The sequence below is a fragment of the Oreochromis aureus genome, linkage group 7 (genome assembly GCF_013358895.1).
Source record: "Oreochromis aureus strain Israel breed Guangdong linkage group 7, ZZ_aureus, whole genome shotgun sequence".
Classification (NCBI taxonomy): domain Eukaryota; kingdom Metazoa; phylum Chordata; class Actinopteri; order Cichliformes; family Cichlidae; genus Oreochromis; species Oreochromis aureus.
In genome coordinates this window covers 9,004,211-9,021,688 of record NC_052948.1, presented here as the reverse complement: position 1 = coordinate 9,021,688, position 17,478 = coordinate 9,004,211, and the positions used below count along the sequence as shown (strand labels likewise).

The 17,478-nt window shown below is 42.3% G+C and overlaps 2 protein-coding genes across 4 annotated transcripts in view; one reads left to right on the top strand and one right to left on the bottom strand.

Annotated features, from left to right (window-relative positions):
* The window catches only part of mafb (v-maf avian musculoaponeurotic fibrosarcoma oncogene homolog b (paralog b)), a 58,916-nt gene extending 53,465 nt beyond the window's left edge, over positions 1-5,451 (top strand). For both annotated transcript variants that reach the window (XR_005613832.1, XM_031737217.2), the window contains one exon: positions 5,225-5,451. The gene's annotated coding sequence lies outside the window, so the exon portion shown is untranslated. The remainder of the gene's footprint in view (positions 1-5,224) is intronic.
* The window catches only part of wwox (WW domain containing oxidoreductase), a 134,395-nt gene continuing 120,945 nt past the window's right edge, over positions 4,029-17,478 (bottom strand). Inside the window, exon 10 of one of the 2 annotated variants that reach the window (XM_031737213.2) lies at positions 4,029-6,575. In XM_031737213.2, the coding sequence (XP_031593073.2) occupies positions 6,384-6,575 (192 nt within the window). In that variant the 3' untranslated portion in view covers positions 4,029-6,383. The remainder of the gene's footprint in view (positions 6,576-17,478) is intronic. The other variant, XM_039615091.1, reaches the window with a different exon arrangement.

The following is a 17,478-nucleotide window of genomic DNA, read 5'->3' as shown; positions in this document are numbered from 1 at the left end:
TTGATTACAGTATGATGTTCATTTTGCAAATTATGGTTGTATGTTGAGTAAAACGCATGTTATCAAGTGGGGTATGCTTTAGGGTGGGGCTCCTCTCAGATTGACCACATAAAAAAAAAAAAAAAACAGATATGACCTAAACGTATAAGCTCGGCTGTCCAAACGGGGTTTCACAAATGAGTGACATCACAGTGACTGTGACCATCTTTTATATACAGACTGTCACACTTTTTGTCTTTTGGTATTTTGGCGCTTTTGGTATTTTTGACGTGTTGCACCTGTGTTGAGCTCAGCTTTCAGGGCTACCATGGCCACCACTATAGTGCATTACATGTATTTAAGCTACAAGGAGATATGAGAGTAATATTGGTGGAAGTCTGTAATATTGTTTTATTAGTCCTTGGATCAGATAGTTTCTGAATTCAGACTGTTTTTCAGCATTTGTGAGAAATGTTACCATATAGAAGACTGCTAAAGAAAACTTTATAATAAAACAACATCTTTTTTTTTCTTTTCTTTTTTTTTTTTTTTACATAAACTGAAAGTTGTAAGAATAGTTAACCGGCTCCCAGTAACTTGAACAAACCTAATGTATTTTTTTTTTTCATTTGGGTTTCCAAAAATATTTTGCACTGTTGAGCTTCTTCAGTCATATTCCCATGACTGTACACCAACAACGGGCACTCACACATACAAACACACACACAGCAAGTGAGAAAAAAGTGACATAAAGCAGGGGTCTGGGGCTAAGTAAGCAGTACACCAGGTTATGCGTCATTTACCGCGGCTCAATAACAACCTTTCTCTCTGCCCGACACACCTGGTCACACAAAATGACACATGCTGTCCTTTGAGAATGCTCACAGACACACACACACACACACAGCATATCTTTTTTCACCCTATGGCGGCCTTAACCAGACACATTACATCCCCACTCAACTATCTGCTCGTGACAGATGTATTTATGTAATGGTTTTGATAGGTATTGATCCACACGGCGGAGCCAGTTAAGAAACAGAGAAAAATGAGATTTTAAAATCAACATGGCTGAGGGGGGTGTTTGGTGGAGATGATAGCTAAACAAGAAGATGAGTGACATGAGTAAGAGAGAAAAAAATCATGTCAAAAGTAAAGCGAGGAAAGTCATGCCGGCGAAACCTTCAGAGGAAGACACTCAGGTGGAAAGCGCTCACGAATTTGATTCACAAAAAGAAAGATCTAAGAAACATGCACAGTGTCTCTGCAAGTGTGTGTGTGTTTGCAATGGCATGATCGTGTGTGTGTGTGTGTGTGTGTGTGACCTTGGCTTGGCCCGGTGGTAAAGTGGGGCGTCAAGAGAGTCAGTGTGTGAGCAGTCAAGCGTTCTCCCTCAGATTAGCAGGCTTTATTACTGCCACCAACCACTGGCCTGACAAATCCTCTTATTTCATTTTACCTTCCTCTACCTCTGCCTTGTTCTTTCCCTTTTCCTCTCACTCTTTTATTTCACCTAAAACCTCCTCCCTCTCTTTCCTTCCAGCCCTGCATACGCTAGCTTTGCATGCTTCACCTTGCACCTCTCCTGGCTCCCTCGCAAGTTTTCCCTCACAGCGTAACAGCCCTATTTTCTATTTCCTCCCTCTTTTCTCCTCATTGTCTTTCCGTCTTCCGCACGGCTCTGCTGAAAGCTACACATTTCTTTTTCTACCTTTCTCCACTCCACCTCTTGCTCTGCTCCTCCCTCTATCTCCTTCCCACTCCCTGGCTCTCTATAGTGTGATGAATCTGTAGACAGGGGCTAATAATTGTACTTCAGCCCAAGTGCTCATTTTTCTTTGTGTTTGAAAGCTGTGACAGGCAGGAGCTCCTTTTTTTCCCCCCCTCCACCCCCCTGTCCCTTGTCTCCCCCTTTCTCTTTCCCTTTTCTTCCTATCCTCACACAATGGGTGAGTAAAATAACTCAGGGTTTACAAGGTCATGCTGTCTAGCGGTGAGGACTCGCTGGGGATTTGGGAGTGGAAGGATTTCCTCAAAGGTGCCGTGTTGAGACTTCAATAAAAAACAGAAAGTTATAGATTGCACGAGCAGATCTACAGGGGGAAATAAGTGCATTTGATAGTGAACAAGCTCAGTAAACTTGGATTCAAATGTTACCATGACTATGAGTCTTCATGGAAGAATAAATGATAAACTGAAGCATTGTCATCTACGTTTGCATGCATATTACACATTTTTTTTAATCATTTAAAAGAGAACTCACCTTAAAATGCTCCACTTCCTGCCATATGTGGCAGTTGCATGATCTTTACAATGCATTCTTTTAACAATAATAATGTGCCCAAAAAATAAGTCTATTTTACTGCTTTTTATTCATTAAATCAATGGTACAGTAATGACATAGAGAGACTGGGGATGTCTGTTTTTGTAATACTGCAACAGAATTAAAGTATTTCTTTAAGAATCTGCAAACAAGACATAAAAAAACATTTTGACAGGCAAATTTTTATATTAAAGTGGGCTAATTAAGTGGAAAGGAGCCTGGGGAAATTATCTTTTAATTTTAAAATATATATAATTTAAGACTCTATCAAAAAAGCAGCCTGCAAGCAATCCAAATCGTGAGATATTGAAAGAAAATCATATTTCCATTGACTCTGCTGTGGTACTTTATGAAAACTGATCATCAGTTTTCATCCTAATGCCATCCTCAAAAGAGAGAGATTAAAAGAGAGCAGTGGGGAGGGAGGATAACACAGAGTAAGACTTTATTGCCTGCTGTAGTTAGATGGTAAATTTCCTCCTGGCAGATATTTATTGGGTTAGTTGAGTCTAGAGAGAGCTTTAACATTGATTGTGATCATTAAATATATCCGCTCGAAATGGCAACATGGCATTCCTTCGGTCGATGGAGCCAATAGGAGCAGAACAAAGGCATAATCAAATCAATCCTCTCATAATTATTCTTTGAGAGGTGAAATTAATCACAAGAAGAAATAAAAACAATAATGGAAAATGAAATGATCAGTCGTAAACAATTACTGCCCAAATTGAAATAAACTCAGTGAAGGGGGGAAAAAATCAACTGTAAATCCGACTAATTAAAATAACATTCTAATGTATATCGGTTATTTGCTTTACACAGGCTTTCGGTTATTATATTGTTGGGTGCCGTTATTCTAAGACGGGGAATAAAGAGAAAAAGAAATGAAGAGAAACAGACTGCGACTGTGTGTGTCTGTGTGTGTCGAGCCTTAACTGTTGGGTCAAAGGATCAAGGTCCTCCTCTTGTGAGAGTCGTGCTTCTCCTTCTTCTCTGCTCGCTGAGAGGAAGTGTAGCATATTGATTAGCTATCAGATGATTCCGATAGGGCCTGATCGATAAGACTTTGCATGAAAGCCAGGCAGGACCCTCCCACTTCACTCAGGCACACACCCACAGATCTGCCACTGCAGTGCACACCCGCATACAAGTCTAGTTGTTTGTAATTCTCCTGAAGATTCTCATTTGAGTTCTGAATCTGGCCCTTCTGCCAAAGGCTTTCTTAAATGCTCAGCTTACATAGAATTGCTACTGATAGACTAAGCCTGCACTTTTAGTTGAGAACGGCGATATCTGTAGGCCACAAATGGTCGACGTTACATGATCGCACGTGTATAAAGTGCTTTAGCTGGTGTCAGACTGTGATAAAATAAAATTTGCAGCACTTCTGAGATTTATCAGTCAAACTGATGTGTTTCCAGCATACAGCCTTCATCATTAGCACCAGTTTCTTGATATATAGTCATAAACAGCATTATGGTTATTTTATTCTGAGTTTCTCCTCCAGCAGAGAGGTTGGGGAAAGCGGGCTGACATTACAGAAGTCCCAGGTGTAGAATTACACTCTTTAAGATCATTTCAGGAGGCTATAAGAGCCTACAATAACATAACTATTTGAACAAGTCAGAATCCCTTTGAATAAGATTATATTGTAGTGTAGTGTGTTATATTGTAGTAGTGGTGAAGTGTGAGAACAAGAAGTGAGACCTAATTTTTAGAGACCCAATAGAGCAAAAAAACCCAAACACTTTTAATAAACCACATATGAAGTCAACAAAGACAAAACAACGGAACACATCAGGGCAGACCAACTAAATCAAAATAAAAGACAGAGGGAAACTAAACAGCTGACGTGCTTAACACACTGGCAAGTACGTCTGCTCACAACTTGATCAGTCACACACTCGGGCAGGGGAAAACGTCTCTCACAGAGGCTCATGTCAGCACATACACAATATGCTCTGTAACTGATTGACAAGTAGGCAAATTCTCATGTTTGCCAAAGTATGGCCAGGAAAGGGCCTGAGCCTTATCAGCACCATGGACAGCGGCTGGGAACATCCTTTATTACTGTTTAACTCCTCCTCTGCGTATGACAGATTTCTGTATTTTTATTTTTTTCAGACACTAAAACAATTTTTTAAACACACGTTATTTATACCGTTTGTTCAATCTGATGCGAAATAAAGAGGCAAAAGATTCTGGACAGTTTAATAAAATGTTGTTTTGCTTGCTGTACTGTACATGCGGGATGCTGACTGTTCCTGCTCTGTGTGTGTGTGCGTGTGCATGTGAGTGTTTGTACTGCATCTCTGTTCCAGGTGTGTGCAGTGCTGTGAAAGGACAGCGATAAGACACCTGTACTCTGGGTACAGAACAGATTATAACAGCAGTATCAGTTTCTGTGCAGGGCACAGCATGTTTCTGAATGTTCTGTCTGTTCCTGTGTTTTTTTTTCTTCTCTTCAGTATGTCTGCCAGGAAGGGAAGAAAAGAAACAATACATGCGTGAGAGTATATTATATTAAGTATAACTGTGATGCTGTGTCATTCTGATGATTCTCTACAGAAGGAAACACAATGAGGATTCATGTGTGAGGGTGCTGGTCAAACGTGCGATTGCGTCGATTGATCTGTTCTTTGAATACATGATGAGTGTATTTCCTGTTCTGTCAGAGGGGGAAAAATACTGTAAAAACAGGTTCTTTTACTCTGTGATGTTCATACTTGGTTAGTACACTCTGGAAAACTGGAAACTGTCGTACTTAGACTTGTTGCTTACTTCTCAGCTTCCCACACAAATATCCCCCCCTAATGGTCTTCAGATGAATGAACTTCTATAGAAGGAATTCACATATTTCTGTGGAACAGGTTTTTATTGACTTGTTCTCTCTTTGTGTGTGTGTGTGTGTGTGTTTTTCAGATATCATGACACTGGAATGCTGTTTCAAGACCAACCTACAGCATCCGGACTGCCATAAAGCACAATGTCTCAAAAGCGTCCCACCCCCTGTGGCTTCAGGGCAACCAATCCACAGCAAATCCAAAGCCGGAGTTCAATACTAAAGCGGATGATTTAAAAACAAAACAAAAAAGGAGAACTGAAGAAATTAAAGATCCTGGACTCTGTAAATAAAATTCTCCACCTTCTGTATTTGTCATTCAAATGGACAAAGATTAACCCGTAAATATCTCCAAATTGTAACTTACCAGAGCATAGATTGTCAATACTTAGGTTGAGTAAAATAGCAGAAAAAAATATGATGTCCACCCCCCCCTTTAGCACATGGCCAGAAATCAGGATGTTGTAAATACTGTACAGAAAACAAATAGGGACACTGATAAGAAATATAATTATTGCAAAATTGTGTACATAGCCATTAGAATCATACCTCTACTGTGTTTATAATTCAATAAGTTTCACATGCCCATTATTATTTATTTCTTCTTACCCAAAAAGATTTAGCACAACGATTAGCAAACGCTCTCTGTATCAGAATAGGAAACATAAACACCAACATAGAACTAGACAAGAGGACACTGAACTTAGAGACATTAATTGGGAAGACATTATATTTGCTGATAGCCCACTATTGCTGGAATCAGATGCATATGCCGTAGAGTGTATGCTTAATAGTTAAACCTTGTATTGTTATCAAAACAGCTCATTTGCATTTTGTTTACATTGTTTACAACTAATTTAAGTAGACGTTTGAGGAAAAAAAGGACTTTAGAGCTTAGAAAGGTTACAGAGACAAACAGACAAAGAACAAACTGTGACAGGTTCGGCTCAGATCTTCCCCTTTCCCCCACTCCCGGTTTTAAAATACTACAGCAGAGCTTAACTTCACTTAAACTTTAACTAATTCAATAGATTGTATATGAAATCCCCTCCTGTGCTGTATATTTAGTGTTTTAGATGCTGTAGTGATGTGACATATCCAGATGGGCTTCCATGGTTTGGCAGCTCTTACATAGTGCAGTCAGAGTACAGTTAGTCCACACCTAACGAAACATCAGCTGTTTCCTTTCTGATTCCTCTTTGGCTAGTTGCCCTCCTCTTCCTCTTCGTCTTCTGTCCATTAGAGGGCCTGTATGCCCACTGACCTCTCTGCGACCAGGCGCTCGCTCAGCTCCCACAGGCTGGCAGCACTGCTTGGATCCTGGGCCTGGGCAGATGGCTGGCAGCGGAAGCAGTTGTTGAAGTACATGCCGCCCAGCCCTTCCAGCTCCGGTGCTACCGCACAGTACACTGTGGTGGCCGCCCCTTGTTGCTGTGGACAGACAAAAAAAAAAACACACAAAAAGAAGATCAGTGGACGACTCACGACGCTGAGACAGCAAGGCGGCGTCAGCCTGCAGGAGCAGACAAAATATGGAGAACTCATCTAATGACACGCAGACTTTAGGATGTGTGCTGTATGGAGGAAAAGACAGAGGACATAAAGCAGACTCTGACCACATTCCTTTGTCCTCTGTGAGACCCACACACACAAAGACGGACACATGCATACACACAAACACACACAGACAAAAAGAGACAGCAGGACTGTGTCTACGGGGGGGGAAAAAAGACTCGTGCACACGCTGTCTCTCCCCACTCCCTGCATCCCGATGACTGGGTCATATAACTCCTTACTGTATATATATTTATATACATATATTTATTTATTTATTTCTCTGCCAGGTGTGTATAGGACATCTCGCTATATGGGACCATGTGAATGCTACAGATGTATAGACTCACAGTGGATAAGGCAGGAACAAAAATATTACACCAGCTCCTGTCTGGATGGGAATCACCAGGGAAACTACAGCTCTGATGTGCGATGTGTGAACAGCAGGTTTCAATGCCATGATTATCAATATGTATATTTTTCACGTGATGTTTATTAATATTCAAGTGCTGGAAAATACAAGTACAACTAAGTATTTAAATCAAAAGTTTTTTAGTTGTTGCGTACAACACACAAACACGTCGCACGGTTTTCCCTCCAGTTCTTTCTCAGTAATTCTCCTCTCAAGGCAAGTTTAAACCTGAAGATCACTCAGCCCAGAAAAATCACTCTGTTACACGTCGTCTCAAGCCGAGACGCGCTGTAAAAGTGAAACGGTATTTTTACGCAACCTGCTAAGTTCTCTAATACACCCCATCCCATCAGTCAGTAATTAGCAGGGATATTCACGGAGGGAGATTTCTGTGACATTTGAAAATGAAAGCTGAAACTGCGGCAGAATAAACACGTCAGAGAGAATTACACACATAACCCGACCGCTCAAAGAGGGATCTTTCATGCTGCAGCTCCGGCTAAAAGCTGCTGTGACAGCTTCCCTGCAAACTCCAGGGCTGGAGACGACTTCTATGCGGCCACATGAAATGGCTCGCCTCTTTATCTCCTGATGTGAGGGAGCGAGAGTGAGACGGGGGTGGGGGCAGAAAGAATGAGAGGGAACACTGATGTGATGACTGAAGACTAGTGTTTAGCACAGAGCACTGGCACACACTGAGACAACCACGTATATGCAGTAGTCAAACGCGGGCAACACACACAAATGTACACATATGCGTAATGGAGGCACATTACAGGCCAACTGTTTGAACAGATTCCCAAAGCACAGGCCAGCACACTAAAAGTGGCAAGATCCTATGTCATCTAAAGCATTTATGCTTTCACAGCCTAGTACAAAAATATGCACCAAAATGCAAATGCTACGAACACAAAAACACACACACATAAAGCAGATTCCAGGAAATGTTTCTCTCATCGACACACGCAAACCAAAACGGGCACCCACACACAACTCCCTCTAAGCTCTGAGTAAAGTTCCACCAGGAGGAGCCCTGGTGTGTAACGTCGCAGAAGCAGATTGAGTGTGTTTGAAGTGCTCCGTGATGAGAGAGCTCGTAAACAGCAGATGAAAAAGGCAGCATCTCTCTGTGTGCCGCTGTCTGTCTCACCTGCCAGTGAGGCGATAACTTCATCCACATCACATGTCGCCATATCAAAGGCCGACAAATGCCAAGCAGTGTCTCTGAGTTGCAGGTTCACACGCACTCAGTTCAACTCATCTCTCTCACTTAGGGCATCTGATTTAGCTCGTCTGAAAGCCAAATGCCTTTCAAACTTCACTGAAGATTTCAGTGCCGCCGGCTCTGACTCCCTGACACCACCTTGAACTTGGCTGACTTTCAGACGAGTTTGTTTGCGTCCAATTACCAAACAGTTGGGTTTAAATATTGATATAAAAAAAAAAACAACTTTCATGTTCAGAATCGAGATTTATGTGGCTGAAATCTGAAAGGCATTTCTATTCTTTAGAAAAAGCTTCTCTGCTGGCTGCCACGCATGCAGTTAGTGACAAACGGAGCAGTACACGGGCTGTTTGTGCGGTGTGCCCAGCAATGTGCTATCTTATTGGTGTTTAGCTCATCCCCCTCACCACTTGACCTTGTGACCTCTGTAAAAGATAAGGCTGATGAGATTAGGCATTAACATGCTCAACCACCCACCACAGCCATTTATCACTGTGTGTGTGTGTGTGTTTGCAGATACCTGGCAAGTAGGTGGTGGGCAACGATTTCGCTACACTTACAGTTACACTCTTGTGTTCAGGCTGTGTGTATCTGCGCTCAAGCACGAACAGATACACACATGAACAACCACCCAGAAGGTAATGTCACTAAACCAGTGTGCGTCGAACACATCTTTGCCGTCCAAAGATGATTTCTAATCCAAGTTCAACTGTAGATTAGGTCTGTAAATTAAGCTGTCTACAAAATGATGGGTGTGTGTCTGTCTATACTGTGCACCTTAATGTGAAGCATTACCTTGACTACAGTAGTTTTATTGTCAGAGAGACATCTATGGTACCCAGAGCTACAACGTCTACCCAGAGAAGCTGACTTGACACTAACTTAAGCTCCAAAAAATAAGACGTCCTTGGATACTCTTCCGGAATCGGCCTCTTAAGCCATTTTAGTCCAAAAAATAAAAAGTGAGACAAGTATAGGAATGCAGTTACAAATGTTACTTTAAATGCTTTAAGAGGGAACCCTTTACATCCTTTAGACGACCATCTTGCAATTCCTATGAACACTTTAGACTTAAGCATGACTTCAGACTTCACTTTCACATTCCCCAAAACAAAACTAGCTCTGTTACCACCACACTGATTCTAGGAGGGAGGGAGAGAGAGAGGAAGGGAACAGACATGGAGGATCCAAACCAACCAAAACAACTCCAAACCGAAAATGTTTCTCTATGCTAAAAATAAAATGCAAAGATCTCAGCAATATGATAAACCAGTGCCGAGTGCAGAAGCAGGTTTTATAGATTACGTGTGTGTAGATCTTCCTTTGTGGGTAATAAAAATAAACATAAATACTGAGGAAAGACTTACAAAACACCCTGCAATAAGCTGACTGCTGATAAGTGGCAATAAGCCTGTACTTAGCCTGGGATTCAACACTCCGGTTCTGGAACTGCTCTGGGACCAGATCCAAGTCTTCCAATCTCAGCATTGACTCAATACCCAAGGACCTCATGGACTTGCAATAGAAATGTCCTTGTATAGTGTTACGCAATAACCAGTTGTTGAGAACATCTTACTGAGCGTATCAAAAGCAAAAAGGGTACGTGGGGGAGATGTGATGTTGAATTAACAGTATTGTTACTTTGCCGTGTTCTGTTTTGTGTCTTCATCGTCCGAGTTGTATAAGCTTTCTCTGACCCTGTGCATGTGACCCTTCGACCCCCACATCTGTAGTTATGTCATTGACCTCTCCCTCTGACCTGGATGTAAATAACCCAGTACTGTAGAGCAGTCTGTTTTTGGCCCATCCCTGTACATACAAACCTGTAAATACTAATGGCTATGCATGCTGAACACCTAGCAATTCTTTCAGGTACTTTTATAATCCCCAAATTCTCATATGGCATGTGCTATAAAAAATAATATAAAAAAGTAGAAAAAGTAAAAGATTCAAATAAAAAAAAAAAGTTTAAAATAAATGCGTTGGTAATATTGTCAGGCAATATCCTCTCTTGGACAGTGTGTGTAGAGTCTTCCTGTTTTCTTACTCCTGTGGGTGGTTCTCTCCCTTTGCCTGTCCTGTGTTTCTGCTCACCATCTGTGTCAGTTGTTGTCAGTTGGCATTTGTACAGCAGCGAGGGTTGAGGCAGAGAATAGAAGAGAGGGGGAGTGTTCACCAGCTGACCTCTGTGATGGCACTCCAGTTCAGCAGCAGTGCTAAGTGTTGGCAAAGCGCTTTGCGCCTGGGACACAATTTGAAAAGTTTGTTCCTGGCCCGAAGCACACATACTGTACCAGCATACTGTAAATCAGTGTTTGCAGTGTGAAGGCCCTCTATATATGTGCAAAGGTACAAATTGGGTGTTTTTCTAAGTTTAATAATCTGGAGAACTGACTATTTTTAGCCCATTTTAGACAGTCCCATTTTAGGAAAACTGACATGTCTTCTGTCCTCATTTGTAACCAGTAAAACACCTGAATTCTAAAGACAAGTACTTTGAGAAAAGTTGTTTTTAACCATCCAGTGTCATAAGGCTACGGCACTCAATTGGAAAAGTATTTCCTGGCTTGTAGTCTTAGTAAAGAGATCAGGAGGAGTGCAGTTTTTGCCTCAGCCCTCTGCCACGCCTCGTGGAGTAACTATCCTGAAAAGTGGGACTCCAAACTGATTGTGATTCTGCTCCAGGAATGTTTTTCTTTTTTTTCCACCCTGAACCTGTGATGTTTAAAATAGATGGAGGTGTCTGATTTTTAATCTGTGCTAAAGATATTTTACATTTAATAAATAACCATTGAAATCAAAGCTTGGTTTTTGTGCAGTTTATGTGTGTACAACGGTGTGCGTTCAGAGCCATCTTTGCCCTCAGCTGTGGTAACCTCTGCGAGCTGACAGCTCAGCTGAGCGTGCCCGGCCCAGCTGTAGAGGGAATCCTGGGTAATGCGGTCCCCACAGATAAACAAGCTGCCCTTCTATTCAGCTTGAGCACTCAACCAAGATGAGAAGAGATTAGCACCTAAAACACCCCAGCGCACACTTCAGAAAGCACCCTGACACTCACAAACATGAATCCGAGGTGGCCTCCGTCACCCTGACTGAGGTCACGTTAGATAACCAAAAGTCTAAGTGCTCTGTTCTTAAAAAAAAATAAAGAAAACTGTATAAACTGAGAGCCTGGTTAGACCGCCAGAGAACATCAGATCTTCGCATCATGGTTCTTTCCAGTGACTAGTGTACTTCTGGTCATCTGTATGCACTAAACGCTATTTCATAATGTCCATTAGCCCACAGGCTGATGGCTAATACTCACCTACAGGCATCGTGCTCCCCTGAGGGGCATTAAGGATAGGATGGAGGGACCAGCTTCCCCCCTCCCTGCCTCACATTCCCTTCCTTTATCCTACCTCCTCATTCTCTGTGTCTATCTGCCTTACCCCCTGCTTCTTTCTCAGCCCTATCTTCTCCATCAACCGTGTGTAGATCCTTATTCCCCTGCAACTTCATCCTCCTCCATCCCCATAACTCACTGAAGTGGGCGTACAGACCCGCTGTAACTGAGGCCTCACGGGTAAATGGTCATAGTAGGACCTCTTGGAGGTAAAAGGATCTCTTTCCCTGGAGCCCTGAATCACAGATGAGCACTGCCAACAGTCTTTCTTTCTGTAATACAGTGAAGCATGTGAAGGCAAACAGAAAAAGGAGCAGAGGGGTAAACTGCAGGAGTGACAGAACACAACACAAAGCGCAGCAAAACCCCCAATGCCTCTGCACTATTTCTCTCTCCTTTTTCTCCGCGGCCCTCCCTTTACCCCTTTTGCGCCAGATAAGATCAACCAAGTGTCAGTCATCAACAGCCTCCTGTCACACAGTGATTGTTCGACTGTTATATGCTTGTGTAAATGTGCAGTCCAATGCGACATTGCTGCATACATTTAATGCTCCCATGTTCAAGGGAACAATAGAAGAGGAGGTAAGAAACGAAGTGCAGGGAATGCAAAGGACAAGGAGGGGAGGGGAGGGCATAAAGAAGTAAGGAGAGACCAGTATGAGTAGGAAACGAAGCAGGAGGAGGAGATGAAGGAGCTAGGACACAAGGCATCCAAGGGGAAAACGACGGGGAGTCGGAAGGACTTGCGCAGCGACTGTGAAACTATCTCATTTTTATCTTGTGAGAGGACTTCCGAAGTGATCCGCACAACCTAATTATTTTCCCCTAATAAAAGCAACATATGCTAAGACAATAAAAGGCCTTATTGGACACCTATTCATTAAAAAGGAGCAGTAAAAGGTGTAGGACTCTGGCGCAGGGATTAGCTTTTAAAGGGGTTTTTCTCTGGCTCGAAATAGCCTTAGTCTTCCTTTAGCATGTCCATATGGGTGCATTGCCCACCATAAAAAATCTGAATTATACATGAAGAGGCCTGGCTGCTTTATTGGCTGTGATCTTCCTTTTCACTCTCACCTAATTGCATCAGTGCATGATACCTGCAACTCTGGACTCAATCCCTCCCTCATCTCGCCTACTGCACATGAGTGCTACAAGGCATGCAGATGCACTTTAATGTGAGGAACTGCGCAGAAATAAAGTACATATAGCTAAAGACAACCAGCCAGATAACCTGTAATTCACACAAGTTTGTTAAGTTGGTAATAAGTTAGTTGGAATAACGCACGCTAGTGAGTCACGTCTGACAGTTTGACACAGTGAAGCCAATATTCCATATGGTCAACGTACTGTAAGTGTCAGTCAGTATGTTTCTATTATGAGCAGAGCAATGCTGTCTGTCTGTCCGTATGTGATTGTGTGATGAGCTGGTGTAACAGGGCCACACACAGGTGTGTGTATGCTCACCTTCCCACTGATGCACCAGCTAATTGGTCTCCTGCGGCAACCTGACATATTCACACACTCCAAATCTCAAACGTACGCACACATACACACAGCGTAGCGTGCAATAGTCATACTCAGGTGTAAACTGACTGTGTAAATGCGCACATGTGTGTGAACACAACCATGCATGAGTCTACATTTACAGGCAGCCTGCAGAGTGGACCTCCACATCAACTCATTATCACAGCGCTGACTCTGAGTGAAGAATGACACCTGAGCAGATACTGCTTATACTGTACGCTCTCCTGCTTAAAAGTACAGCAAAAGAAAATGAAAACCACAGACCACAACACTGTACTGTAAAACACACTTTTAAGTCACCGGCAAGATATTCCTCAACAAAAAAAAAGGCAACTGCCCTCTTACACATAAAAGACAATGCAAGCCAGTAGCAGCAGCTAATTTTCCAGTCATCCCTAAAATCCACCACGACAACACGGAAATCCAAAATCTTACTGTAACAGTGTTCTGTGTTGTCGTGTTTGTTTATCCTTAGAATCAAAATGAGAATCAGAATACTTGAATATTCCCTGATTCTGATTCTAAATATTAAGTTATCTTGCTGTCAAACTCGACTTAACCTTAAACTAAGTTCAGTTTCCTCCCTTCATCTATCTCTGTGGCTTAGAGAAAAGTCATCTGGACCTATTGTCTGTCTTGTTCAGTTAGTCATTTCCTCTAACCGATTCTCCAACCACCCCCTTCCCTTGTGGTGGAGGTAGAGAGAGAGGGATGTTCTGTTTTAAATAAGAAGGCAGCACTGGCCCATTAAACTCTGATAGTAATGATATTAATTTGGCAGGAACGTGTCATTTTCACAGGAGAGCAACTAGCTGAACTGTCATTATACACACACACATACACACACATAGGGAAAGCATTGTCTCATACACACTGTGTCTGCACACACACACATGCACAAACTCCTCCTGTATCTCACACACACAAACCAGGAACATGTCACAGGAGAGCAGCTAGCAGTAACATTATGAGAGAGTCGGAGAGATCTGCTAATGGGATAGATTAGCGTGCCCTTGGTCACAACGGCTACAATTGAGCAACTGGAGCTGTGACTTATATCCATGTCCCCCATCCACTCCATGCACCCTCTTTACTCTTACACTTTCCTCATTTTCTCATTTTCTCACCACTGATGACTTCTTCATCTTCTTTTTTTCTTCTTTGTCTTCTTCTTTTTCATCCTTCCTGTTCCTGTTCCTGTTCTTCTTCTACTTTCTCCTCTTTTTCCTCTCTCAGCTTTACATTTTACTCGACCTACTTTGCATTCCCCGGGTTCACGAGGTTCATGGAGTTCATGACCGCCTAGCGGAAACTTGTCAAACACAAAGGCTGCAGTGTCTAGAAAGAATGGCAGAGGTGTTTGTGTTGCAACCTGACTGAAAAGCATGAGACATTATCAAAATTGTGTTATCGCATTAATGATTTTGCTAATTGAGCATAATGAGCACAGAGGGATGGCTATCTTTAAGTGTTAGCAGTGTGCCACTCTCTCGACCCATCAGCCTGTCTGATGAATTGGCTTTTGAGGACGAAGGACACTTTGGGGGGTGGGGGCTTCTGGTAGCCATGATATCTGATATCCCCTGCAATACTTCCTGTTCAGTCTATTGGTCATTGTTGGCAAAATACAAATTAAATTAAATTAAATTAAAAAGTTGATGCTAGCTGATGGTTTCAAGTCTGCTTTTTTTTTTTTAAATGTAATCACGCTTTTACCGTCTACAAGGACTTCAGTAGAAGACGGACTAGAATCAGAGTATAAACAGAAACTGGAAAGCGTCTGGTACCCAGAAGCAAACACAGAGAAGTTGCACTTGTATTCTTGGAAAGGATGGCAGTGTTGTTTGTATTGTAACCAGGCTGAGAAATAGGGACACACAGCAAAATTAAAAAGGCATCATTTTTAAGGGAGCCTAGTGACTACAGAGGAGCTTACTAATCAGCGTGCGAATTACATTGCTGGGTATCTTGAAGTGTTGGCCATTTAGTGAATGAGAAGCTATCACAATCTACAATATTACATTCAAATACTTTATTATTATTATTACATGGTAATTATTACTGATAGTATTCATCTTCTCCTCATTTGTTGGGCTTTTATTAAAAAAAAATATGTGGAAGTTTTATCTGTGAATATGTATATACTGTACATGCATTCACTGGACACTTTATTAGTACAGCTCTTCAAGGGGGGAGAAAAGTGATTTTGACTTTAAATGTGGTAGAGTTGTTGCTGCCAGACAGACTGCTATGAGTATTTCAGAAATTGCGGATCTACTGAGATTCTTCTCCAGGGTTCATAAAGAATGGTCTAAAAAAAGAGACTCTGAAAAATTCACCTGATCTAATGACTCTTGATTTCTGCTGCAACACTGAGAACACAATAGCCTACCTGTGTATTCTTGTGGACCACGTCCATCACTTTATAACCACAGTGTATCCCTCCTCTGAAACAGAGCTCAAATCATCTCAGACGTGTTTCTTTAGTGTTACAGTTGGGTCACTCTACTCAAATGACCACCTCGGTCAACAGATCTCAATTCAATGGAGCACCTTTGCGATGTGGTGCAACAGAAGAGTCACTTCGCAGATGTGCAGCCGTCAAATCTGCAGCAACTGTGTGAAGCTGCCATTTCAACATGTTTGAATATTTGCAGCACTTTGTTGAATCCACGCCACAAAGAATTAAAGCAGTTCTGAAGCTAAAAGGGGTCCAATTCAGTGCTGGCAAGGTGTACCTAATGAAGTGGTTGGTGAGTATTTATGCTTTTATAGCAGCGCAAGCCTACAATCATTCTGCAGCAGCTAAGCAGACTCTGACACTAATAAGACCTGTCCAGCACCTGTCTCAATAACACCGCTAAATATACTCTCTCTCTCACACACACTTTTTTGCACGCACACACACACACACACACACACACACACACACACACAGAGTGTCTGGAACACACAGGTCAGGCACACATGCCTGCATACACTCAAACACGCAGTGACCCTTAAAGCAGTAAACACACTACAGAGGGATTGTGTGTGCATTGTGCTACTTAAAAAAAAATCATATTTACCTATTTTTACTGGTATGTTGATCCATGTGCATAGCTGTGTGTTTGTAAGGCAGGGTGAGAGTGTGCATGTGTGCATGCCAATATGTTCTTGAGAGAGTGTGTGTGTGTGTGTGGGTGCCTTCTGCGTGTCCACGCTGACCCCATCTCGGCACTCCTGACCGGTTGAATGCAGGCTGCATAAATTAGTGCTGATGCTCTGCGATGTAATTATGCTGCTGTCAGGATGGCCCCTCTACTCAAATTCATTTTAATAAAGTTGGTCTCCAAGGTTACCAACCCGGGGTCACCTTCGGTGTCATTCCCTATGGATCGCATTCTGAAAGTCTCAGGCCGGAGTACAGTAACACCTTCACACTCGTGGCCCCCGCATCACAACACAAACACACCTCTCACTGACTCGCTCCGGGCAGAGAAAGACAGGAAGCAGAGAAGAAGAAAGAGGAAACAAGAAGCACAGAAGAGACAAAGAGGAGGATCAAAGTGTAGTAATGTCATATAGAAAATACGAGGAACACAGAGGGAGGGTTGTAGGCTGAAAGGAGTAGGTGGGAGCGTGAAGGAATAAAAATGAGATGAAAGGAATAAAAGGAGAGAAGGGACAAGGGTAGAGGGACAAGGAGAGGGCAAGGGAGTGTCTCTCTTGGGCAGATGGCAGGGTGTATTCTCATTTGTCCTGTTACGGTGTGTGTGTGCCAACACTAACCTCCAGGGCAGCACAGAACACGCTCTCAATTAGCCAACAACACAGACCTGCGCATACAGCCAGGAGAGAGGGAGGCACAGCTTTGTCTTGACACAAGAAATAGTTAAACATACAGAAACAGTGGACACAGCTACAACAGCAGCCGACCGAGAACCCACATAAATTAAACATATTTCTAATTACTTCAAACGCCATTTTATCATTAACATAATAGTCTGAGTATGATCTGTTTTCTCTTAGCTTATGAGAGAAGACGATGATGCACCATTTGCAGGACTTCGAAAGAAGTGGACGTATTTTGAAATTCACTGCTGGAGAAATTCACAGATATCCTCTGAGGCTCTAATTATATATTATTTATCATTATATATATCATAATTTGGTTTTCATTGTAGATCGTTATTTCATCCTCATATTTCAGGAAGGATTTGCTTTTAAAAGCATCATTTGCAAAGTTTGATAG